Source organism: Plecotus auritus (assembly GCF_963455305.1).
Source record: "Plecotus auritus genome assembly, chromosome: 9".
NCBI classification, from domain to species: Eukaryota; Metazoa; Chordata; class Mammalia; order Chiroptera; family Vespertilionidae; genus Plecotus; species Plecotus auritus.
The window spans coordinates 27696655-27722430 of record NC_137783.1 but is presented as its reverse complement, the minus strand read 5'-3'; the positions used below and the strand labels follow the sequence as shown (position 1 = coordinate 27722430).

The 25776-nt window shown below is 39.4% G+C and overlaps 1 protein-coding gene across 1 annotated transcript in view; it reads left to right on the top strand.

The window, feature by feature from the left end:
- The window catches only part of KIF20B (kinesin family member 20B), a 78058-nt gene that overhangs the window by 11876 nt on the left and 40406 nt on the right, over positions 1-25776 (top strand). Inside the window, exons 8-19 of the mRNA XM_080687921.1 lie at positions 1529-1565; positions 2010-2237; positions 3595-3706; positions 4776-4847; positions 6725-6871; positions 7672-7834; positions 9563-9850; positions 16467-16606; positions 16873-17011; positions 18345-18573; positions 20806-20858; positions 23284-23403. Coding sequence (XP_080544047.1) covers positions 1529-1565; positions 2010-2237; positions 3595-3706; positions 4776-4847; positions 6725-6871; positions 7672-7834; positions 9563-9850; positions 16467-16606; positions 16873-17011; positions 18345-18573; positions 20806-20858; positions 23284-23403 — 1728 coding nt within the window. The remainder of the gene's footprint in view (positions 1-1528; positions 1566-2009; positions 2238-3594; positions 3707-4775; positions 4848-6724; positions 6872-7671; positions 7835-9562; positions 9851-16466; positions 16607-16872; positions 17012-18344; positions 18574-20805; positions 20859-23283; positions 23404-25776) is intronic.

The following is a 25776-nucleotide window of genomic DNA, read 5'->3' as shown; positions in this document are numbered from 1 at the left end:
AAAGTAAAGGAGCGGAGAGGAGAGCAAGAGAACCGGATAGAACAGCCGGATCCGGCCCGCAGGCCGTAGTTTGCCCAAGGCTGTATTAGGTTATATTTTGATCTCTCTTTTATTTTTTGTCTATTTCCCCTCTGCCTTCTGAATTTTATGTTTTCAGACATTTATTACGATTATTAAAAATTACTGACAGTTTTTATAAATATTATCAAAATATGGTGGGAATTTTCTTTTTTAAGATATTTAGAAATCAGGGTTTCAAGGTAGTAAAAAGTTGTTTATTAGTGGAATTCAGAGTTCATGATGATGGTCTGTGAAAGTAAAATAGTATTTTAACAGAAGTCATGGAGATTGTTAGAAAATTTCATAGATAAGAGAGAAAATTAGTCATTCATAGTGAAAAAAATTTTCCTAAGTTACTTCTTTTTTAAAAAATTTTATTTTATTGTTTAAAGTATTACAAATAGTAGTACATTTGTCTCCTTTTTTTCCCCATTGACTAAATTATTTCTATTTAAAACAAAATAGGATTTTTCCTTAGAAATTAAACATGTTAAAAAAATGAGATACTTTCATATACTGATTATAAAGTGTGTTTCTAGAAAGCAATTTGGTAATACTGTTAAGAGTGAAAACTTAAAATTTTTTTTTATTACTTCTACCAATTAAGACTTAGTTGTATGCCTAAGGAAATGATTAGCATACAGAAGGAAAAAAAATTAAGATGTCTTGTTATTTTTAATGACAAAATTTTGTAAGTAGTCTAAATGTTCAATAATAGAATAATTAAGTCATAAAACATTCAGTTATGTGGCCACTAAATGTTTACACATACATTTAATTATTGAGATAAAAAGCTTACAATGTAATAAGTATGGAGAAAAGAATAGATGGGAATATATTGAAATATTAAGAGTAATTGCCTCTGAGTGGCAGGGATTATATATGACGATGTTTTTTTTAAATACTCATATGTAGTTTCCCAGATTTCCTTTTCGAGAAAGTATTATTTAACTAGGAAATAAGTACCTGGCCAGCGTGGCCTAGTGGTTTAGTGTTGACCTATGAACCAGGAAGGTCATGGTTCAATTCCCGGTCAGGGCACTGTGGCTAGGTTGTGGGCTCAATCCCCAGTGTGGGGTGTGCAGGAGGCAGGTGATCAGTAATTGATGTTTCTATCTCTCTCCCATTCTCCCTTCCTCTCTGAAGTCAATAAATATATATTAAAAAAAAAAAAAAAAAACAGCAAAAAAAAAAAACAACCTAGAAAAAAAGTTAATAGGCAGTTGGTTGGAGTGTTGTCCTGATATGCCAAGGTTTTGGGTTTGATCTCTGGTTAGGGCGCATACAAGAAGCAACCAATGAATGCATAAATTTCTCTTTCAAATCAATAAAAAAATATTAATAGAGGTCATTGAGTAGATGAAAGGTGATTTGGTTGTTGACTTATTTGGATAGGTAATTAATATATTGGTTATTTAATCTTAGCTAAAAATGTTTTTTAACTTCTGAAAATATCTTTCTTTTTTAGGTTGTTATGCAGAATGATAGTTATGATACTCTTTATGGTAAGGTTTCTTTTCTCACCTTTAAAATTATTATATTGCAAAGCTTTTAATTTTTTAAAAACTTGTTATTTAATTCTTCAGTGACACAATAATACTTGGAAAATGGTACATAGCTATATGAAATGTCATTTACTATAAAGTTTATTTGGATTTAATATCACATATACCCATTTCACTGATTGTGACTTTCATGTTGAATTTAAATGTTTTGTACATTTAATTTCAGTTTAGTTCATTGGTATATTTTCAAAAAGAAAAGGGGAAGCCAAACTTTGGTTAATACAAATATTAGTTACATCTGCTTTGATCCAAAACTTATTTAACATTGCTGGTCAAAAGATTTAAGGTACTTAATTTTGAAGTGTAGGAGTCTTGATCTATTCTGTTGTCTCATTTTTCAGTCAATTGCTTAATTTTGTAATTATCCTTTTTTATATTTTATAGGAAGTTTAACAAGCTCTTTGAATATCCCAGAGTTTGAAGAATCTATGAAAGACTGTGAACAAGCTAGCTTCAATATGGATAATAACATAAAATTTTCTCTGTGGGTTTCTTTCTTTGAGATTTATAATGAGTATATTTATGACTTGTTTGTTCCTGTGTCATCCAAGTTTCAGAAGAGAAAGATGCTACGCCTTTCCCAAGATGTAAAGGGCTATTCTTTTATAAAAGGTATACTAATGGGTACTATTTTATTTTATTGTTCTGAAGTTCCTTTTTAGGCTTTGTTATTAACTGTATGAAAGCAAACTGGAAATTGAAAAATTTATTACCAATTATTAACATCGAGATAATAAGGGAAGTTTGTGCTCTGCAAGTATGTTTTGGTATGCTAATTAAACCTGAATACAAAGGGGTTTATTTTAGTAAGTATTGTGTTTATTTGAGTATCATTGATTGAATTTTGAAAAATGGGAAAAGCTATCGATATTCACATTATTCTGTTGTTTGTAATAGTGTCCAAACTTTGGGGATTCGGAAATGTTTTTGTTCTTCTACAGTGATATCTTTCCAACCTTTTAAACCACTACTCACAGTAGGAGATGCATACATATTAATAATATGTGTATACGGTATACATATATTTACAACTCAGAACTTATTATACTTATCCTTACTACAAGGAATACACTTTGATATTTTCTATATCCTACTTCCATTTTTATAAAATGCTGGTTATGACTATAAATAAATTTGATTTTATGAATCATTAGTGAGTTGTAACACAATTAGGTAGTCTTGTAGGTTTAATATGTACTGTGTTTTGTTTTTTCTTTTCCCTGGATGTCTAATTCTAAGGAATCTTACCCATTTTATTTGTTTATTTTTAAATTGTTATATATATTTTTATTGATTTCAGAGAGGAAGGGAGGGAGAGATAGAAACGCATGATGAGAGAGAATCATTGATCAGCTGCCTCCTGCATGCCCTGCACTGGGGATCAAACCAGCAACCGGGGCATGTACCCTGCCGCTGAGCCAGGCTGGCCTGGCTCTTTCCTGTTTTTTAATTTTCCCTTTGGGTGACTTTGTAAACCAACATTTACTTTGCATATTTGTATAACTTAAATACTGGAAAGTTATTTAAATGTCCTTTCTTTATATACATCTTTTATAATGGAATATGGAATAGCTGAGTTGATTCTACCTAGGACATGTTATTAAAAGAAAGATTTCATTATATGTCTTTGGGAAAAGAGATTACAAATCATCAACGAGATTACATTGTACAACAAATACTGGGTTTTTATTAATTGACTAGAGGGAGGCCTGGTGCACAAAATTCGTGCACGGCTAGGGTCCCTAGGCCTGGCCGGCGATCAGGGCCGATTGGGGCCTTCTGGCTGCTGGCCGGGACCTCCCTTCCCCAGCTGCTGGTGGGGGCCTTCCTTCATTCCACACCATCCCCTGGTGGTCAGCGCATGTCATAGTGAGCAATCAGTCTCCTGGTCGAACTCCCACTGGGACAATTTGCATACTAGGCTTTTATATATGTAAATATAGATATGTGTCCTATTTATTTTTTAAAGATCTACAATGGATTCAAGTCTCTGATTCCAAAGAAGCGTATAGACTTTTAAAACTAGGAATAAAGCACCAGAGTGTTGCCTTCACAAAAATGAACAATGCTTCTAGTAGGAGGTAAGGAGTAAATCCTATGATGTAAGCCTAAGGCACCCAGGTTATTCTGTGCTAATGTAAATGCAACTAACTTAAGTTTAAAGTGGGCAGTAGATTTTCTAATATGTTAAATGAGTTCATAGGCATAAAAACTGTAAATTAAAGAGTGCCAGGACTATTATTTTGACATAAGATTATCAGGACTATTTCTTATTTTGACAAAGTATTTACTATATTTTTACTCTTTCTTTATATGATAAGCTTAATATGTTAAGAGTTGCCTATAATGGAGGACTTTATGTCCACTTAACCCATGATCACAAACATACTGTTAAGAGAGAATCTCAAAGGAATTAAAAATATGATATTTTGATGGGAGGAGTTGGAGGGTGAGAGACAAAAGGAAATACTTTCAAGTAATGAGACATTTAAAACAGGTCTTTTCTTAAGTGTAAAAGAGCCTTGACCCCTTCCAGATAAGCCTGTATTTAGGCCAAATATATGCTCGGCTTTAGGTATATACTTAAAGAAGATTAGCTGTACATAATACTACTTTAACTAATAATATGATCTTTGTAAGCAAATTGAGACTTTATTATAGATGATTACATTAACAGAAGTTGGAATGTTAAGAGGAGCAGGTTCAAGGGATTTGGAGCTAAATGAAAAGTAAGATATTTGGTTTTAGACACACAGGTATATAAGTCGCAGTGGAACACTGGATTAAAATACCTGGCGGCTAGTTGGGAAATGCAGTGCTAGAGGTATGGCTAGTATTAGGGTATAAGTAGATATTGATTTAGATCAGGCGTCCTCAAACTATGGCCTGCGGGCCACATGCGGCCTGCCGGGTGCCGCTGCCTGTCCTGCTTAGCAGCAGACTCGTCCCGGGCCCACAGTGCGCATAGGAATTTGTTCATAGTTTTTTTTTTTTTAAACTATAGTCCGGCCCTCCAGCGGTCTGAGGGACAGTGAACTGGCCCCCTGTTTAAAAAGTTTGAGGACCCCTGATTTAGATGCTTGTGTCTCCTATTCAGAATGCAGAAATTAAAATGGAACATAACATTTGATCTTCGTATATTTCTTTTAGTCACAGCATATTCACTATTAGAATATTGCAGATTGAAGATTCTGAAACGCCTCGTGTATTGCGAGTCAGTGAGTAAGTTGAGCATTCTTGAAATTGTAATTATAGTATATATATATGTATATACATATATATATATTTAAAGTATTTTTTATTGATTTCATAGAGGAAGGGAGAGGGAGAAAGAGGTAGAAACATCTCTTTGAATCATTGATTGGCTGCTTCCTGCATGGCCCCACTAAGGATCCAGTTCGCAACCCCAGCATGTGCCCTTGCCAAAATCTAACTTGGGACTGAGCCAAATCAGCTAGGGCTGCCCACGAATCCGTGCACCAGTAGCTCGCTGTTGCCCTCCTATAGCTCTCCGCCTGCTGCCCTGCTCTCCTGTAGCTCCCCCCACCCTCCCTCATAGGTTGCTGCCCTGCCCCCTCCTATAGCTCCGCCGCTCGCTTGTAGCCAGTAGCTTGCTGCCGCCCTCCTGTAGCTCTCCACTCGCTGCCCCGCCCTCCTGTAGCTCCCCCTGCCCCTCCAACCTCCCCCCCAATAGCTTGCTGCCCTGCCCCTCCTTTAGCTCTCCGCTATTCACTGCCCCACCCTCCTGCAGATCCATGATCCAGTAGTTACACAGTCGGTCGTTACGCCAATAATTAGCATATTCCTCTCTTATTATATTATATTCCCGGTGCACGAAATTTCGTGTGGAGGGGGGCAGTGTTCCTCAGCCTGGCTTGCACCCTCTCTAATCTGCGACCCCTTGAAGGATGTCCTACTGCTGGTTTACAGGGCTCGGGCCTAAACCAGCAGTTGGACGTCCCTCTCACAATCCGGGACTGCTGGCTCCAGCCCTCGCCTGCCTGATTGCCCCTAACCACTCTTCCCGCTGGCCTACTTGCCCCCACTGCCCCCCCTGCTGGCCTGTTTTCCCCCAAATGCCCCACCCCGCCAGCTTGATTACCCCCAACTGCCCCCCATGCCAGCCTGCTCACCCCCAACTGGCCCCCCCCTGCTGGCCTGCTCGCCCCCACCTTCCCTCCCCACTGGCCTGCTCACCCCCAATTGCCCCCCTGCTGGCCTGCTCACTCCAAACTGCCCCTCCCCCCCACTGTCCTGATCACCTCCAACTGATGGCCTGCTCACCCCCAACTGGCCCCCCTGCTGGTCTGCTTACCCCCAACGGCCCCTGCCATCCCATCCTGGCCTGATCAACCCCAGCGACCCAAGGTCCCAGCCCCTCCTTTTTTTCTTTTTTTTTTTTCAGTGCCTCCTTGAGTAGAGGCTAGGGCTGGCTGGAAGCAAGTATCTAGGATTTATTTATCTTCTATAATTGATAGTTTGTATCCTTGAGTGGAGGCCAGGGCAGGTGGGAAGCTTGGCTTCCTCCATTGCTGGGGGCAACCCAAGCCTCCTGCTTGCTCCAGCTTTATGGCCGCCACCATTTTTGTTGGGATTTATCTTTTTTTTAAAAAAAATATATTTTATTGATTTTTTACAGAGAGGAAGGGAGAGGGATAGAGAGTTAGAAACATCGATGAGAGAGAAACACCAATCAGCTGCCTCCTGCACACTCCCTACTGGGGATGTGCCCGCAACCAAGGTACATGCCCTTGACCGGAATCAAACCTGGGACCCTTCAGTCCGCAGGCCGACTATCCACTGAGCCAAACCAGTTAGGGCTATTTATCTTATATAATTGAAACTCTGTAGCCTTGACCGGAGGCCAGGGCGGGTGGGAAGCTTGGCTTCCTCCATTGCTGGGGCAACCTAAGCCTCCTGCTTGTTCCAGCTCCGTGGCTGGCTGCCATCTTGGTTGGGTTAATTTGCATACTCACTCCTGATTGGCTGATGGGCGTGGCTTGGCGTAGCAGAGTGATTGTTAATTTGCATGTTTCTCTTTTATTAGTGTAGATTGTTTTGTTTTGAAGTACTTTTAAAGTTTGTTTTGTTTTATTCAGATTGTCTTTATGTGACCTTGCTGGTTCAGAACGAAGCATGAAGACCCAGAATGAAGGTGAAAGGTTGAGAGAGACTGGGAACATCAACACGTCTCTCTTGACTCTGGGAAAGTGTATTAATGTTTTGAAGAACAGTGAAAAGTCAAAGTAAGTGTTGCTGAAACTGTTATCAGCATATTAAGTGTTATATTTAAACTTTCAACTTCACTGGTTTTAGAAAGTTGTTTTTAACCTGTATAGTTGTTTTTAACCTATATGACTACATATAGATTATGATTAAAATACTCAGAGATTGACCTGGCCTGTGTGGCTCCATTGGTTGGAGCATTGTCCTGTGCACTAAAGGGTGGTGAGTCAGATCGCCATCCAGCATATGCCCAGGTTGTGGGTTGGATAGCTGGTTGAGGTGTGTGTGGGAGATGGCTGACCGATGTTTCTCTCTCACATCATTTCTCTCCTTTCTCTCTAATATAAAAAATAAAATACTTGGAGATCTTTGGTTAAAAAATTACAGAAATAAAAAAGCATCAATTCATGCCAGTGACTCCTCAAGTAACCACAATTTTTTTCATAGCAAATATGTATCAATAGACACTTTGCACAGTAGGCTTCTCTAAAATCACTTTATTCTTACTAGTGCATTGTATTCTTCTAGATGTGATAGGCTTCTGCATTAATTAACCTTTTAGGCTGAGTAACTCTAAATCAGCCTTCATTATTTTTTGTTTTTTAACATTTTACCCTAATGGGTTGTTATTATGAGTAGTAGTATTATTAGTAGTAATTTAAAGAAAACAGCATAAACAGAAAATGTTTCAGATAGAACTAATCACTAGCCTAGAATTAAGTCCATATAGTTAGGTTATCTATTTCTATGTAAAATTTATCAGCATCCTGATTTAATGGGATTTGCTTTAACTTAAAATTATTTGAATTTTTTTCCATAGGTTTCAACAGCATGTACCTTTCCGGGAAAGTAAACTGACCCACTATTTTCAAAGTTTTTTTCATGGTAAAGGGAAAATATGTATGATTGTCAACATCAGCCAGTGTTGCTTTGCCTATGATGAAACACTCAATGTGTTGAAGTTCTCAGCCATTGCACAAAAAGTAAATATAGTCAAACTTCTATAGAATCTATAAAACCTCTTATTAGAATACTAGAAGCCCGGTGCACGAAATTCATGCACGGGTGGGGGGGGGGGAGGCGGGTGGTGTGTGTCCCTCAGCCCAGCCTTCACCCTCTCCAATCTGGGACCCTGAGAGGGATGTCTGACTGCCCATATAAACGGGAAGTCGGACATCCCTCTCAGAATCCAGGACTGCTGGCTCCCAACTGCTCGCCTGCCTGCCTTCCTGATTGCCCCTAACCGCTTCCTAACGGACATCCCTCTCACAATCCAGGACTGCTGGCTCCCAACTGCTTGCCTGCCTGCCTTCCTGATTGCCCCTGCCAGCCTGGTCACCCCCTAACCACTCCCCTGCCAGCCTGATTGATGCCTAACTGCTCCCCTGCCAGCCCAATTGCTCCTACCTGCCCTCCTCTGCCGGCCTGGTCACCCCTAACTGCCCTCCCCTGCCAGCCTCATCGCCCCTAACTGCCTTCCCCTGCAGGCTTGATTGCCCCCAACTGCCCTCCCTTGCAGGCCTGGTCCCTCCCAACTGCCCTCCCCTGCTGGCCTGATTGCCCACAACTGCCCTCCCTTGCAGGCCTTGTTCCTCCCAACTGCTCTCCCTGGCTGGCCATCTTGTGGTGGCCATCTTGTGTCCACATGGGGGCAGGATCTTTGACCACATGGGAGCAGCCATCTTGTATGTTGGAGTGTTGGTCAATCTGCATATTACTTTTATTAGATAGGATAGAGGCCTGGTGCATGGGTGGGAGCCAGCTGGTTTGCCCTGAAGGGTGTCCCGGATCAGGGTGAGGGTTCCCTTGGGGCATGGGGTGGCCTGAGCGAGGGGCCTGTGTTGGTTTGCAGGCTGGCCACGCCCCCCCGGCGACCCAAGCGGAGGCCCTGGTATCTGGGATTTATTTATCTTCTACAATTGAAACTTTGTAGCCTGGAGTGGAGCCAAGCCTTCTGCTCGCTCCGTTTCTGTTGGGATTTATTTATCTTCTATAATTTAAACTTTTTAGCCTTAAGTGGAGGCCTGGGCCGGCAGGGTGTGCAGGCAGCTTGGCTTCCTCCATCGCCGGGGAAACCAAAGCCTCCCTCCTGCTCTCCGTGGCCACAGCTATCTTGGTTGGGTTAATTTGCATACTCGCTCCTGATTGGCTTGTGGGTGTAGCGGAGTGATGCTTAATTTGCATATTACTCTTATTAGATAGGATTTTTTAAAATTTACTTATTTTTATTTTTTTTAAAAAAATATTTTATTGATTTTTTTACAGAGAGGAATGGAGAGGGATAGAGAGTTAGAAACATTGATGAGAGAGAAACATCGATCAGCTGCCTCCTGCACATTCCCCACTGGGGATGTGCCTGCAACCAAGGTACATGCCCTTGACCAGAATCGAACCTGGGACTCTTCAGTCTGCAGGTGGATGCTCTATCCACTGAGCCAAACCAGTTAGGGCTAGATAGGATTTTTTAGTGGATGGTTCTTCTTTTTTTTTTTTTTTTTTTAAGTATATTTTATTGATTTTTTACAGAGAGGATGGGAGAGGGAAAGAGAGTTAGAAACATCGATGAGAGAGAAACATTGATCAGCTGCCTCCTGCACGCCCCCGACTGGGGATGTGCCCGCAACCAAGGTACATGCTCTTGACTGGAATCGAACCTTAGTGGATGGTTCTTGCCTTTTCTGTTTCAAATGTCACATTGGATATTTTAACAGGTTTGTGTTCCAGACACTTTAAATTCCTCTCAAGAGAAATTACTTGGACCTGTCAAATCTTCTGAAGATATGCCATCAGACAATAATTCAGATAATAAAATATTAAATGTAAAAAGATCTACGGTTTCTTGGGAAAGTAGTCTGGAAGATCTGGTGGAAGATGAAGATTTGGTTGAGGATCTAGAAGTAGCTGAAGAAAACAAAAATGTGGAGACTGAACTTACTGATGAAGACCTAGATAAAACATTAGAAGAAGATAAGGCTTTCATTAGCCATGAGGAGAAGAGAGTATGTATTAAGAACTTCTACTTCTAAGCTTGGCTTATTATTATTCTGAAGTTAGAGTCAGCAATACTTAAGGCTCCCTCTCTCCTAATTTTTATTAGTAGCACACTAAATTTTTGTATCTCAACTTTATGATTTGAAAAATTTCAAACCTATAAGAAGACTATACAATGAATACCCATTTACACTTCACCTGGATTTGCCATTTGTTAACATTTTACTGTATTTACTTTAATTCTTTTTCTAAGAGTATTTGGATGCACGTTTTTTTCTCTGTAGCATTTGAAAGCAAGATTCAGACATAATGATACCTTATATATACTTCAGCATATATTTCTTAAGAACATGGATATTTTTCTTATGGTGACAGACCATTTTCATACCTAAGCAGTTTAATACTGCTATAATAGTATAGTCAATTTTTTATACTGTCCACGTTGAGATTTCTTCCGTGGTTTCCAATATGTCTTTTATAGCCACTTTGTATTTTTTTTTTTTTTTTTTATATTTATTTATTTATTTTTTTTAAAAAATAAATCTTTTTTCAGATTATTACAATTATTTCTCCTTTTTCCCCCCATAGCTCCCCTCCACCCCTTTCCCACCCCACCTTCTGCCCTTACCTCCCCCCCACTGTCCTCATCCATAGGTGTATGATTTTTGTCCATTCTCTTCATGAACCCCCCTTACCCCTTTCCCCATGAGAATTATCAGTCCACTCCCTTTCTATGCCCCTGATTCTATTATATTCACCAGATTATTCTGTTCCTCAGGTTTTTAATTCACTTGATTTTTAGGTTCGCTTGTTGATAGATATGTATTTGTTGTTCATAATTTTTCTCTTTACTTTTTTCTTCTTCCTCTTCTTTAAGAATACCTTTCAGCATTTCATATAATACTGGTTTGGTGGTGATGAACTCCTTCAGCTTTTTCTTATCTGTGAAGCTCTTTATCTGCCCTTCAATTCTGAATGATAGCTTTGCTGGGTAGAGTAATCTTGGTTGTAGGTTCTTGCTATTCATCACATTGAAAATTTCTTGCCACTCCCGTCTGGCCTGCATAGTTTCTGTTGAGAAGTCAGCTGACAGTCGTATGGGTGCTCCCTTGTAGGTAATTAACTGTTTTTCTCTTGCTGCTTTTAATATTCTCTCTTTGTCTTTTGCCCTTGGCATTTTAATTATGATGTGTCTTGGTGTGGTCCTCTTTGGATTCCTTTTGTTTGGGGTTCTGTGGGCTTCCTGGACTTGTAAGTCTATTTCTTTCACCAGGTGGGGGAAGTTTTCGGTCATTATTTCTTCAAATAGGTTTTCAGTATCTTGCTCTCTCTCTTCTTCTGGCACCCCCATAATTCTGATGTTGGTACGCTTGAAGTTGTCCCAGAGTCTTCTTACATTATCTTCAACTTTTTGGATTTTTTTTTTTGCTTTTTGCTTTTTCGGTTGAGTGTTTTTTGCTTCTTTGTATTTCAATTCTTTGACTTGATTCTTGTGTTCCTCTATTCTGTTTCTGGGTCTCTGTATAATATTTTTTATTTCAGTCAGTGTATGTTTAATTTCTAGTTGGTCCTTTTTCATATCTTCGAGGGTCTCGTTATATTTATCGGCCTTTTCTAGGATATTCTTAAAAAGTCTTATAACCGTGGTTTTGAATTCTATATCCAGTCGTTTGTTTTCCTCCATTTCTTTCGTTTGTGATCTGATTCTTTGACCCCGCATTTTCACTGATTCCCTGAGTTGGTAAGGTAGATATTTGTGCTAGGTTTCCAATATGGCCCAGTGGGTCTGCTTCCCCAGTTAACCTGAGGTGGACACTCTTGGTGCACCCCTTTGTGGACTGTGTGTACAGCCTTGTTGTAATTAAGTCTTTATTGTTGTTGGTATCACTGGGAAGAATTGACCTCCGGGTCAGTTGGCTGTAAGGATCAGCTGTGTCTATGCTGGGAGAAGCCCGGTGCTGGAGACAGCCCTATAGGATTAGACTTGCTAAATTGCAATAGCCTCTGTGCTCAGCTTGGATGGGGTGGAGCCTCAGTCTTGGCTTCCTGTCAGCCCCGCCCCTGCGCGCACGTGCGCTTTCAGTCCTCCGCCTTCCCCAGCTCGAGTCTCCGCCCGAGAGTCCAGACTCCCCCCACAAGAGCGTGGGTCCCCAGGGGCTCGCCTGGAACCGGGGTTCACTGCAGTCAGAACTGGGGCACAGTGCCGTCAGGAGCCTCTGACTCCCCTCCACCAGGGAAAGCCTGTGGCAACCCCCGCAGCCTTTGTGCGCACCGGCGTGCGCGCGCGTGTGTACTTTCAGTCCTCCGCCTTCCCCGGCTCCCGAGTCTCCGCCCGAGAGTCCAGACTCCCCCCACAAGAGCGTGGGTCCCCAGGGGTTCGCCCGGAACTGGGGTTCAGTGCAGTCAGAACTGGGGTTCAGTGCCGTCGGAGGCTTCCTTCCCCCTTCCGCCAGAGGAAGTCAGCCAGGCTCTCAGCCGCCCTTCCTCTCTGCGCGCACAAAGCCCCTTTGCCGTACCTCCAATTCTCTGTGAGCTTTTCTCCTTCCTTCTAGTTGTAGAATTTTCACTCAGCCTGCTTTCCTGTGGTTCTGGATGGTGTCCGTTCTGTCTTTTAGTTGTAGTTTTGAAATTGTTGTGCGAGGCAGCAGTTTAGGTGTTTACCTATGCCGCCATCTTGTCAATGAAAATCGCCACTTTGTATTTTTAATCATTCTAATATAATATAGCATAGATACTTTTAAAAAGTTGAGCCCAATTAAGAATACCCCCAATCTGGATTTGTCTAATTGTTTCCTCGTGATCTGGGTTTGACACTTCGGGCAAGCCTATTATATAGGTGAAGTTGTGAAATTCCCATTGCATTACACCAGGATTCATGTGATGTTTGATTTCCCCATTCCTGGTGATGCTAATTTTTTTTTTTTTTAGCACATTTTTATTGAATTCAGAGAGGAAGCGAGAGGGAGAAAGAGAGAGAAACATCAATGATGAGAGAGAATCATTGATCAGCTGCCTCCTGCACGACCCCTACTGGGGATCGAGCCCGTATCCCAGGCATGTGTCCTTGACCAGAATTGAATCTGGAACCCTTCATTCAGCAGGCCGACACTAGCCACTGAGCCAAACCACTTAGGGCATGATGCTAAGTTTTGCTCACTTGGTTGAGGTACTGTGTTTCAGATCTCTCTCTTCATTGTAGAAGCATGTCATCTGTGACATGCACATGTTGAGACTATGTGCATATCTTGTTCTCCAGTATCTTTTTTTATTTTTTATTTTTATTTATTTATTTTTTAAAATAAATCTTTATTCAGATTATTACAATTGTTTCTCCTTTTTCCCCCAATAGCTCCCCTCCACCCGGTTCCCACCCCACCTTCTGCCCTTACCTCCCCCCCACACTGTCCTCATCCATAGGTGTATGATTTTTGTCCAGTCTCTTCCCGAACCCCCCATACCCTTTTCCCCCTGGGAATTATCAGTCCACTCCCTTTCTATGCCCCTGATTCTATTATATTCACCAGATTATTCTGTTCCTCAGGTTTTTAATTCACTTGATTTTTAGGTTCACTTGTTGATAGATATGTATTTGTTCATAATTTTTATCTTTACTTTTTTCTTCTTCCTCTTCTTTAAGAATACCTTTCAGCATTTCATATAATACTGGTTTGGCAGTGATGAACTCCTTTAGCTTTTTCTTATCTGTGAAGCTCTTTATCTGCCCTTCAATTCTGAATGATAGCTTTGCTGGGTAGAGTAATCTTGGTTGTAGGTTCTTGCTATTCATCACATTGAAAATTTCTTGCCACTCCCGTCTGGCCTGCATAGTTTCTGTTGAGAAGTCAGCTGACAGTCGTATGGGTGCTCCCTTGTAGGTAATTAACTGTTTTTCTCTTGCTGCTTTTAATATTCTCTCTTTGTCTTTTGCTCTTGGCATTTTAATTATGATGTGTCTTGGTGTGGTCCTCTTTGGATTCCTTTTGTTTGGGGTTCTGTGGGCTTCCTGGACTTGTAAGCCTATTTCTTTCACCAGGTGGGGGAAGTTTTCTGTCATTATTTCTTCAAATAGGTTTTCAGTATCTTGCTCTCTCTCTTCTTCTGGCACCCCCATAATTCTGATGTTGGTACGCTTGAAGTTATCCCAGAGTCTTCTTACACTATCTTCAACTTTTTGGATTTTTTTTTTTTGCTTTTTGCTTTTTCGGTTGAGTGTTTTTTGCTTCTTTGTATTTCAATTCTTTGACTTGATTCTTGTGTTCCTCTAGTCTGTTTTTGGGTCTCTGTATAATATTTTTTATTTCAGTCAGTGTATGTTTAATTTCTAGTTGGTCCTTTTTCATATCTTCGAGGGTCTCGTTATATTTATCGGCCTTTTCTAGGATATTCTTGAAAAGCCTTATAACCGTGGTTTTGAATTCTATATCCAGTCGTTTGTTTTCCTCCATTTTTTTTCGTTTGTGATCTGATTCTTTGACGCCGCATTTTCACTGCTTCCCTGAGTTGGTAGGGTAAATTTGTGTGCTAGGTTTCCTATGGCCCAGTGGGTCGGCCTCTCCAGTTAACCTGAGGTGGACACTCTTGGTGCACCCCTTTGTGGACTGTGTGTACAGCCTTGTTGTAATGAAGTCTTGAATGTTGTTGGTATCACTGGGAGGAATTGACCTCCAGGCCAGTTGGCTGTAAAGATCAGCTGTGTCTATGCTGGGAGAAGTTCGGTGCTGGAGACAGCCTTATAGGATTAGACTTGCCAAATTGCAATAGCCTCTGTGCTCAGCTTGGATGGGGTGGAGTCTCAGGGCGGAGCAGACAGTCTTGGCTTCCCGTTAGCCTTGCCCTTGCGTGCACTTGTAGACCTCTGCCTTCCCCGGCTCCCGAGTCTCCGCCCGAGAGTCCAGACTCCCCCCGTTAGAGCGTGGGTCCCCTGAGGCTCGCCCGGAATGGGTTCAGTGCAGTCAGAACTGAGGTTCAGTGCGGTCGGGGGCTTCCTTCCCCCTTCCGCCAGAGAAAGTCAGCCAGGCTCTCAGCCGCCCTTCCTCTCTGCGCACACAAAGACCCTTTGCTGTACCTCCAATTCTCTGTGAGCTTTTCTCTTTCCTTCTAGTTGTAGAATTTTCACTCAGCCAGCTTTCCTGTGGTTCTGGATGGTGTCCATTCTGTCTTTTAGTTGTAGTTTTGAAATTGTTGTGCCAGGCAGCAGTTTAGGTGCTTACCTATGCTGCCATCTTGGTTTCTCCCCCCCAGTATCTTTTTACGCAATGATTTTAGCGTACTCCTTCAAACTTCTACTTTGCATTCTTAAGTACAGGTACTCAAAATGTCTACCTAGTATCAATTATTCTATTAAAAAACCTGAATTACTTGATTCTTTTATATTTATAGTAAATAAGGTTTAATAGCCTCTGTCCAAATATAGTAACCTTGTGTTCATGGGTGTGCTTTAATGGTGTTAACACATCTCACATCATAGTACTTTTTTGGGCTGTAGAAGTCCAAGTAGATGGACAATATAATGGATTAAATACTCATTTTAATAATTTACTTCAGTGTATTTGAAAGTCATCCTTGCACCTATTTTGGAATTGAGAATGAAGACTGCAGATGCTACTGGTTCCAGTTTTTGTGGTCACTATGTGATTGGACGTCACTTGTCTTGGGTTTCTGTAATGTAATGTTTCCCTGTGATAAAAGAAGCCATTAATAGTCTTATTTTAGTTTGTAGTAATTTATTATTATTTTCAGAGAGAGGAAAGGAGAGAAGAGATAGAAACATCAATGATGAGAATCATTCATTGGCTGCCTCCTGCATGCCCTATATTGGGGATTGAGCCTGCAACCAGGCATGTTTCTAAAATTTGAAGCAGCCCACTTGATTTTTCAAGTAATAAATCTCTGCAAAGAAATAATTTTCAGTGTGAATATGATCACCGCTAAAAGGATGCATAGTTATAATTAACTACATGAAAAGGGTTTTACTTTAAACACTTGGACAATATTTCTCTTGGGATATATATATATATATATATATATATATATATATATTTATATATATTTATATATTTATATATTTATATATATATATATATATATTTTTTTTTTTTCAAAACACATTCTATTGATTTTTTACAGAGAGGAAGGGAGAGGGATAGAGAGAAACATTGATGAGCCCTAATCGGGTTGGCTCAGTGGATAGAGCATCGGCCTGCGGACTGAAGGGTCCCAGGTTCGATTCCGGTCAAGGGCATGTACCTTGGTTGCGGGCACATCCTCAGTAGGGGGTGTGCAGGAGGCAGCTGATCGATGTTTCTCTCTCATCGATGTTTCTCTCTCATCGATGTTTCTAACTCTCTATCCCTCTCCCTTCCTCTCTGTAAAAATCAATAAAATATATTAAAAAAAAAAAAAAAACATTGCTGAGAGAGAAACATCGATCAGCTGCCTCCTTCACACCCCCCACTGGGGACGTGCCCGCAACCAAGGTACATGCTCTCAACCGGAATCGAACCTGGGACCTTTCAGTCCGCAGGCCGACACTCTATCCACTGAGCCAAACCAGTTAGAGCTATATGTATATATATTTTTTCTAGGGATATATTTTATTATAATTTTAATATTTATATGTTTTAGAAACTGTTGGACTTAATAGAAGACTTGAAAATAAAGTTAATAAATGAAAGGAAAGAAAAATTAACATTGGAATTTAGAATTCGTGAAGAAGTTACACAGGAGTTCACTCAATATTTGGCTCAACGGGAAGCTGACTTTAAGTAAGTTATTTCTTCCATGTCCTGGTAAAAATTGAGAATTTTACTCACTTGTTTAATTTTTAATTTTTTTATTTTATATTAGGTGGCTTCTGAATTCTCACCTTTTCTTTATAGTTGTTACTAAACTCCATGATGATCCTGAATTATACATGAATAATTACTTAAATCTGCTTTTAATTTATAATGTCTGTAATCTTAGAAATTTGAAACAAAAGCACAAAGTAGGGCTTTTTGGTTTTTCAATGGAATTCATTTGTGTTATGCAGAGAAACGCTCCTTCAGGAACGAGAGATATCAGAAGAAAATGCTGAATGTCGTTTGGCTATCTTCAAGGATTTGGTTGGTAAAACTGACACTCAAGAAGAACCAGTAAATCAAGATTATGCCATGAAAGTTGAAACCAAAGTATGTTAACTGAAGTATTAAAGTGTTGAGGATTTTTTTTTTTTTAAATATATTTTATTGATATTTTACAGAGAGGAAGGGAGAGGGATAGAGAGCTAGAAACATCGATGAGAGAGAAACATCGATCAGCTGCCTCCTGCACACCTCCTACTGGGGATGTGCCCGCAACCAAGGTACATGCCCTTGACCGGAATCGAACCCGGGACCCCTCAGTCCGCAGGCCGACGCTCTATCCACTGAGCCAAACCGGTTTCGGCTTATTGAGGATTTTGGTACCAGGATTTAGTGTACCACATCAATGATGTGAAACATTAATATACTTTAGAATTAAAAACTTCCTGTATAGCTTTTTAAAATTAAGTATTCTTTGTTAGGAATATAAGGACACATAGTTTATAGCTATTGGACTTGAAAAATTTGTATCTCTGTTATATTTCATTTGGTGTTGCTTAAAGGTAGGTAGGTTCCTTTTTGTCTGCTTATAAGGTACCCCTCAGATTTGTCTTAAACTGAAAGAATTTTAAAGTTATACAGAGCCTAATGGTTCATTTACTTACTGCTCTGATTAAAAAAAAACACCACATTTATCTATAAAAAGGATTGCTCTTGCTAGCCAGCCAACCATTTTCTACTATTTGAAGAAAATATTTTTTTTCTGCCGTTTCCACTGAAGCTGAAATTGATTACATCCCTTTGGGTTTTTTTTGTTGTTATTTTATTTTTTATTGATGATTTTAGAGACAAGGAGGAGGAGAGAGAAAAACATCGATCTGAGAGAGAAACATTGATCAGCTGCCTCACGCTCCTGAGCTGAAATTGAGCCCACCATTTTTTGGAGTACGGGACGATGTTCCAACCCAGCCACCCAGTCAGGGCTTGTTTTATTTAATTACTCAATTTGGGGGCTTGCGTTCATGATGTCCAGGCTTTTGCTGTCAAAGCAGCATTATGTCTCCCTAACATGGTTTGGGTCTTGGTCTAAGCTGGGAAAATGGAACTTTGTTTTCTCAGTTATCTATCCCACAAAACCTTTTAAGACTCATTGTGTAACTGAAAAGTACATCTGAACTAGATAATCATAATTGTTCTGTAATGACTTATCACAGTTTACAACATTGTTTGAATGGGGATCTGTGTCTCATATTCCATAAGACAGAAAATGAATAATAGAACACAACTTTTTCATAATTAGAGATACTTGATATAATTTATTTAAAAAAAATTTCAAGTTAATTCTTTTGTTATATTTTTTAAACTGTCTAAATTAGATGGTATCTCACTGTAAGAGTGAAAGCCACTGTTAACATAGGCATGTGGTTTTTGCTATTTTTAGGAAGCACATAATTACGTAGGAATTGAAGATATTATTGATTCTCTTCAAGATGATGTCACTGATATTAAGAAACAGGCTGAAATTGCTCACTTATATATTGCATCTCTTGCTGACCCCCAGGAAGCTATTGCTTGTTTAGAAATAAAGTATAATCAAGTTAAAGCTGAATTAGCTAAAACTAAAGAAGAATTAATCAAAACCCAGGAAGAGTTAAAAAAGAGAGAAAATGGTAAGTAGGTATATTTTACTCTTATTTGGATGATATAAATGCATAAAAAGACACCTGATTAATATAAGAGATGTTTTGTTTTTAAATCCTTACCTGATGACATGTTTATTGAATTTAGAGAGAGAGACAAAAACATCAATGTGAGAGAGAAACATCAATCAGTTGCCTTCCATATGCGCCCCAAACAGGATCGAACCTGAAGCCTAGGTGTTGCCTGGACCAGAAACTAAACCCATAGCCTTTTTGGTGTGTGGGATGACGTTACAACCAACCAAGCCCCCCAGCGGGACAGTATAAGAGATTTAGGCAACTTATTTACCATTGTGACCAGAAAATTATTTGATTTGGGTAACATAGTTAATATTTTAACTTTTTTATGGCTTTATAGTAATTTACTATTAAATTTATTTTTGCTGTTATTTGCTTTTATTTATTTATTTTTTTAAATCTATTTTACTGATATTTCACAGAGAGGAAGGGAGAGGGATAGAGAGCTAGAAACATCGATGAGAGAGAAACATCGATCAGCTGCCTCCTGCACACCTCCCACTGGGGATGTGCCCGCAACCAAGGTACATGCCCTTGACCGGAATCGAACCTGGGACCCTTCAGTCCGCAGGCCGACGCTCTATCCACTGAGCCAAACCGGTTTCGGCTGTTATTTGCTTTTAGACTAATGTTAGAAAATAGACTTTTTAAAATAAAAGAACTAAGTATTAACTTTATCAGCAAATTAATAAATCTCATGGAAAGTTATAAAGTTGTAAATTTTGTTCTTTATTCTTTATGAACTCTTCTGTATTTTTAAAAAAAATATATTTTATTGATTTTTTACAGAGAGGAAGGAAGAGGGATAGAGAGTTAGAAACATCGATGAGAGAGAAACATCGATCAGCTGCCTCCTGCACACTCCCTACAGGGGATGTGCCTGCAACCAAGGTACATGCACTTTACCAGAATCAAACCTGGGATCTTTCAGTCCGCAGGCCTACGATCTATCCACTGAGCCAAACAGGTTAGGGCTGTATTTTTTATTTTTATTTATTTTTTTTATTGATTTCAGAGAGGTAGGGAGAGGGAGAAAGTGATAGAAATATCAATGATGAGAGAGAATCATTGATAGGCTGTCTCCTACATGCCCCACACTGGGGACCGAGCCAGCAACCCTGGCATGTGCCCCTGACTGGAATCAAACCTGGGACCCTTCAGTCCGCAGGCTGACGCTCTATCCACTGAGCCAAACCAGCCAGGGCAACTCTTCTGTATCCTTAATGAACTCACACAGTAGTAGACTCTACTCTTGGCTTATAAGATTAGGATAGGGCAGTGGTCGGCAAACTGTGACTCGCGAGCCACATGTGGCTCTTTGGCCCCTTGAGTGTGGCTCTTCCACAAAATACCACTGTCTGGGCGAGTCTATTTTGAAGAAGTGGCATTAGAAGAAGTTTAAGTTTAAAAAATTTGGCTCTCAAAAGAAATTTCAATTGTTGTACTGTTGATATTTGGCTCTGTTGACTAATGAGTTTGCCGACCACTGGGATAGGGTGATTCCTGTGAATGGTCTTAAGAAGTTTATTTGATGCTTCATTCTAGATCTGATGATCATATCTGGGTTTTAAGAGCATTAGTTAGATGAAATACTCTGCCCTTTTCTCTGAAACAAGATTGGTAGAAAATAGCAGGTAAGCCCGGCCAGTGTTGCTTAGTTGGTTGAGCGCTGTCCCATGAACCATGAGGTTGTGGGTTTGATTTCCGGTCAGGGCACATACCTGGGTTTTGGGCTTGATCTCCCAGTAGGGGGTGTGCAAGAAGCAGCTGATCCGTGTTTCTCTCTCATCTATGTTTCTATCTCCCTTTCCCTTCCTCTCTCTGAAATCAATAAAAACACATTTTTTTTAAATATGAAAGAATGGGAATAGCAGGTAAGTTGTGCTTCTACATTGTAAAGTAGCCCAGAAAAGTACTAGCTTCTTCTCTTCTCTGAAGTTATGCCAGAAATTTTTTACTATTTAGCATATGTCATTTTTATTCTGAGTGTTTAAAGTAGCTTTTTCAGAAACATACCCTCTGGTGATAGAATTAGTAGCTGAATGCTGTGCTTCTGGTGCATTCAAAATCCTCTTTTCTAAATATAACAACTAGTTGAAGTGTATACTGTAGCAGCTTCTCTTTTGTGATTATTCATTGATAATATTTTTTTGGGTGTTTGTTCAATATTTTTATTTTTTACAGAATCAGAAATTAACTTAAATTCATTGGTTCAAGAGCTTGGGAAATCTAATGAGGTAATACTTAAAGCTTTATTTTTGTCTTGTTAAGGAACTTGATAAGTAATTGAAGGGATATGAATTATAACAAGGTACATTTATTTTGAACATAAAATAATAAATTAATTGATTGAAAAAATTGAAAAATATGTGTCTTCACCCTCATACCCCTTTTCAGTGATGGCCACTGGGAAGTTTCTTCAGGACTTACAGAAAATATTTATATATATATAACACATACACACGTATATACACCTGTTAAAAAGTTTATACAAAAGGGATTGTCATTCCGTGTCTTCCCTTAAAAGTTGTCTTGGATAGATCTATGTCATTTTTTTTTTTTTTAAGCTAGGTGCATGGTGATGATTTAAACTGTGTTTATTTTGTCTGAAATTACTGAGTGTTTTAAATTATGGGATATGGTGCAGGTGGTGTTGCTCAGTGGTTGAACATCGACCTATGAATCAGGAGGTCTCAGTTCAATTTTCATTCAGGGCACATGCCTGGATTGTGGCCTCGATCCCCTGTTTGGGGCATGCAGGAGACAGCTGATCAATGATTCTTTCTAATCATTGATGTTTCTATTGCTCTCTCCCTCTCCCTTCCTCTCTGAAATTAACAAAAATATATTTTAAAAAATTATGGGATATGGCCTGAGCAGCGTGCATCATTGGAATTCTGAAGTTCTCTGGCACCTTAAGATCAGATAACCCTTCCAAATGGTTGTGTATATTTTTGACATTGATAGATCTAAATATGAAATTACAAGTATACATGGCAGTGAAGTTAATTTGGAGCTCTAAAGTTACTATGTTTCCTGACCTTCTGTGGCATGAGTTCCTTATTTTAACTTATATTCATCCTATTAAAGAACTAAATATTTTAGGATATGATCAGATATAGATAACTCAAGGTCTTTGTATCTAATATCTAGCCTTTAAAGAATTAACCACGATAATGTAGCAGAAGACATTATAGCTACTGTTTAGACAACTCCTAAACTTTTATTTTTCTAGCTATAAAAATAATAGATGCTAGTTGTAAAAATTCAGTTATATTAAACTATGCAAGATAGAAAATTATCAAGGTCCCCTTTAATCTTTCTACTAAATTACAAAAAAGAGAGAATACCAATAAGTTGGTTGGTATCTCTTTTAGACTTGTGCTTTATATATATTCATTTAAATCTCAGAAGAACTTTATGATATAAACTAGAGGCCCGGTGCACGAAATTCATGCATGGGGGTGTGTGTCCCTCAGCCCAGCCTTCACCCTCTCCAATCTGGGACTCCTCGAGGGATGTCCAACTGCCCGTTTAGGATCGGGCCTAAACGGGCAGTCGGACATCCCTCTCACAATCCAGGACTGCTGGCTCCCAACTGCTTGCCTGCCTGCCTTCCTGATTGCCCCTAACTGCTTCTGCCTGCCAGCCTGATCACCCCCTAACCACTCCCCTGCCAGCCTGATTGATGCCTAACTGCTCCCCTGCCAGCCTGATTGCCCCTAACTACCCTCCCCTACAGGCCTGGTCACCCCTAACTGCTCTCCCCTGAAGGCCTGGTCACCCCTAACTGCCCTCCCCTGCAGGCCTGGTCACCCCTAACTACACACCCCTGCAGGCCTGGGTCTTTCCCCCGCCCCTCCCAATTGCCCTTCCCTGCAGGCCCAGTCACCCCCAACTTCCCTCCTCTGCCGGCCTGGTCACCCCTAACTGTCCTCCCTTGCAAGCCTGGTCCCTCCCAACTGCCCTCCCCTTCTGGCCTCATCACCCACAACTGCCCTCCCTTGCAGGCCTGGTCCCTCAACTGCCCTCCTCTGCTGGCCATCTTGTGGCGGCCATCTTGTGTCCACATGGGGGCAGCCATCTTTGACCACATGGGGGCATCCATCTTGTGTGTTGCAGTGATGGTCAATTTGCATATTACTCTTTTACTAGATAGGATACTATTATTTTTTGTTTTTACAGAGACATTAAATAACTTACCCAGGGTCCCACCACTAGAAGGTAGAGAAACTAGGATATACTCCCAGAGAGTCTGATTACAGATTCCTCTTACCCAGTATGCTATATTCTTTCCTTAGTTTCCATTTATTTATTTATTTATTTTTAGAGAGGGAGGGAGAAAGGGAGAGAAAGAGAAACATCAATATGAGAGAGATATATCAGTTGGTTGCCTCCCATACACACAGCTTGTGGGGATTGAACTCACAACCAGGATATGTGGCCTGACTGGGAATCGAACCTATGACCCTCCAACTAACTGAGCCATACAGGCCAAGGCTAAACATACTATGTTTGAAATAAAAATAAGGTCGTGCTGTACATAGTGTGTGGTCCTTAGTATTTTTGCTTAGTCTTTAAATTTGAAGGAATTCTAAAACTGCATTGTATTTTATCCTAAAATATATTTACTAAACATTGCTGTTTTTCTTCTTTTCAAAGAAAATAATTATTCAGAATCAAAGAATTCAAGAGTTACAAGATTTAGTTGATCAAAAAGAGGATACTATTAACAACTTTCAGAACCTAAAATTTCATGTGGAAGACACATTTAAAAGCAGTGTAAGAATTTTTACTTTATTCTTCTGCATTTTAAATTACATTAAAAAGTATGTTTTGGTTGTGACTAAAATAATTTAAAATAGCTTAAATAAGCTAATTTTCCAAGAATGTTTAATTGTTTATTCTGGTATTGAATTCAGTTTACTATTGTGAAAATCTGAATTTGTGAGAACTTCAAAGGGGCATTTGGCCTCTTTGAACATAAGTAGAAGAAAATGAGATGAGAAGAATTTGTAGCCCTTGCAGGTTTAAGCCTCAGCTAGTTGAAAGGGGCCTCTGGGGTAAAAGGAACTTTGATATGCTTAGACATCCAGAGAGCATAAAGATCCCCATCTCTTTTCTATAACATATCTGTATCTATATATAGAACCATACATGAAATTTAGTAAAACACGTTTTTTTTTTTAATTATATGCATTTTACATAATGTTCATATACTTAATTTAGCTAGGATATTTTCTTTAAAAATTACATTATATACTGTGGTATATAAAGCCTTCAAAGGTTTTATAAATACAAATTTAGGTGGTTTTATATTCAGTTAGTTTAGTTTAGGATGATTAGTCTTTCAATCGTTTTTTTAAGCAATAGTTTTTGGTTTTCTCTTGGTTTTTATTGTAAGATTCAAGTTATTTTTTAAGTGGAAATGGTTAAATATAGGGTAGTAGCGTAACTGAGAAACCTAATAGCCAAACATCTCTACTTTGTTTAGAGGCCCTTTTGTATATGTTTTTTCTGACCAGAAGAGGCAAGAGTGGTATCAGAAAAAGTGACTGTTAGCCCTCCTTTGTATCTTGACAGTCAGACTCCAACAATACTCACCAATGTTCTCTGAGTTATCTCAACTTTGGGTGGGCTTTGGATACTACAAGGGTACATAAGCATTCTAGAAGAGTGGCTTACCCTCTGTCTAATATCTCTTTTGGTATTTATTAGATGTGTTCTTCAATCTGACTTTTCTGTGCCTGAACTGAGAGAAACTCCCTTGTAATAAGGCATCGAGTAAGGATGAAAATTATAAAATGATTTATTTCAGTAAAGAAACACTTATTGAGTATCTACTGTGCCACGTACTATGCTAGATTCTGGAAATTACATAGATTAATAAAATCTAGTTGCCTTAACAACTGTCCAATAAGAGGGAAACCACGTAAACAGAATAATGGAATGTGCATTGATAGTATGTCTACTGAGAATTAGGTTGGTGTTTAGGGAATATTTCCTGGAGATGAAAATGATTAGTTTGAGCTTTAAAGAATGATTAAAAATTTTAGCTGATTTAAAATAGATGGAGGGTGCAGTTTGTAGCCACAAGACAAGGAGAATATATTGACCTTCAGTTATAAGAATCAAAATGCACAATGTCTTGGAAATGAGAAGCCTGTCAGTCAGGAAAGTACAAGCAATTTGTTGTTCAAGAAGAAGGTTTGAAGCAGGGTCAGGTGAGAAATGAGGCAAGGTATCAGTAGAGTGGAGTAAGCTGGTGGAAAGCCTATAATAGTGCATTAAAGAGTTTGGGTTTTATTCTATAGGCAGTGAGGAATCACTGATTTTAAGGAGAGGAATAAGAAAGTTGATTTTTTTTTTTATTTTGAGTAGATGTTTTTGGAAACTTGGAGAATGTAATTGAGATGGAATTAGACTGGAGACAGAGACACCAGTTAAAAGCCTCTTGAAAGAGTTCCTGTGATAGTTCATGAAGAATTTGATTTAGGGTGGGAGGTTAGTGGAGGTAGAGATTAAGAAGAAGAAATTGATCTGTGAAATAAGAGTGGGGTAAATATTTTGGAACTTGGGGCTTGTTTTCCAGAACTGAATTGCTGGGCCTCCAGGCTCTCAGCACTTTAATTTGGTTATTTACTGCAAGCTTTTTTTTTTTTTTTTTTTAAATATATTTTATTGATATTTTACAGAGAGGAAGGGAGAGGGATAGAGAGTTAGAAACATCGATGAGAGAGAAACATCGATCAGCTGCCTCCTGCACACCTCCCACTGGGGATGTGCCCGCAACCAAGGTACATGCCCTTGACCGGAACTGAACCCGGGACCCTTCAGTCCGCAGGCCGACGCTCTATCCACTGAGCCAAACCAGCTAGGGCACTGCAAGCTTTTATTCTAATCACTTGATTTGAATTTTAAGTCTATTGTTTGGTTTGGTGAAGGAAAATAAGAAAAAGAAAAGCCAGAAACATCATTCTGGTGACTACAACTTCAAAGAAAATGGTTGGAAATTTATCAAGGAATAACGTTTATTTCTGTAGGTTGTTTGCATACCACAGTGTTTTAGTAATGTTTAAGTAACAGTAAAAAAGCAATATAAAATAAGCAGAATTCCTAATTTAGTAGTCCTTGCCTATAAATAAACTTTTAAGA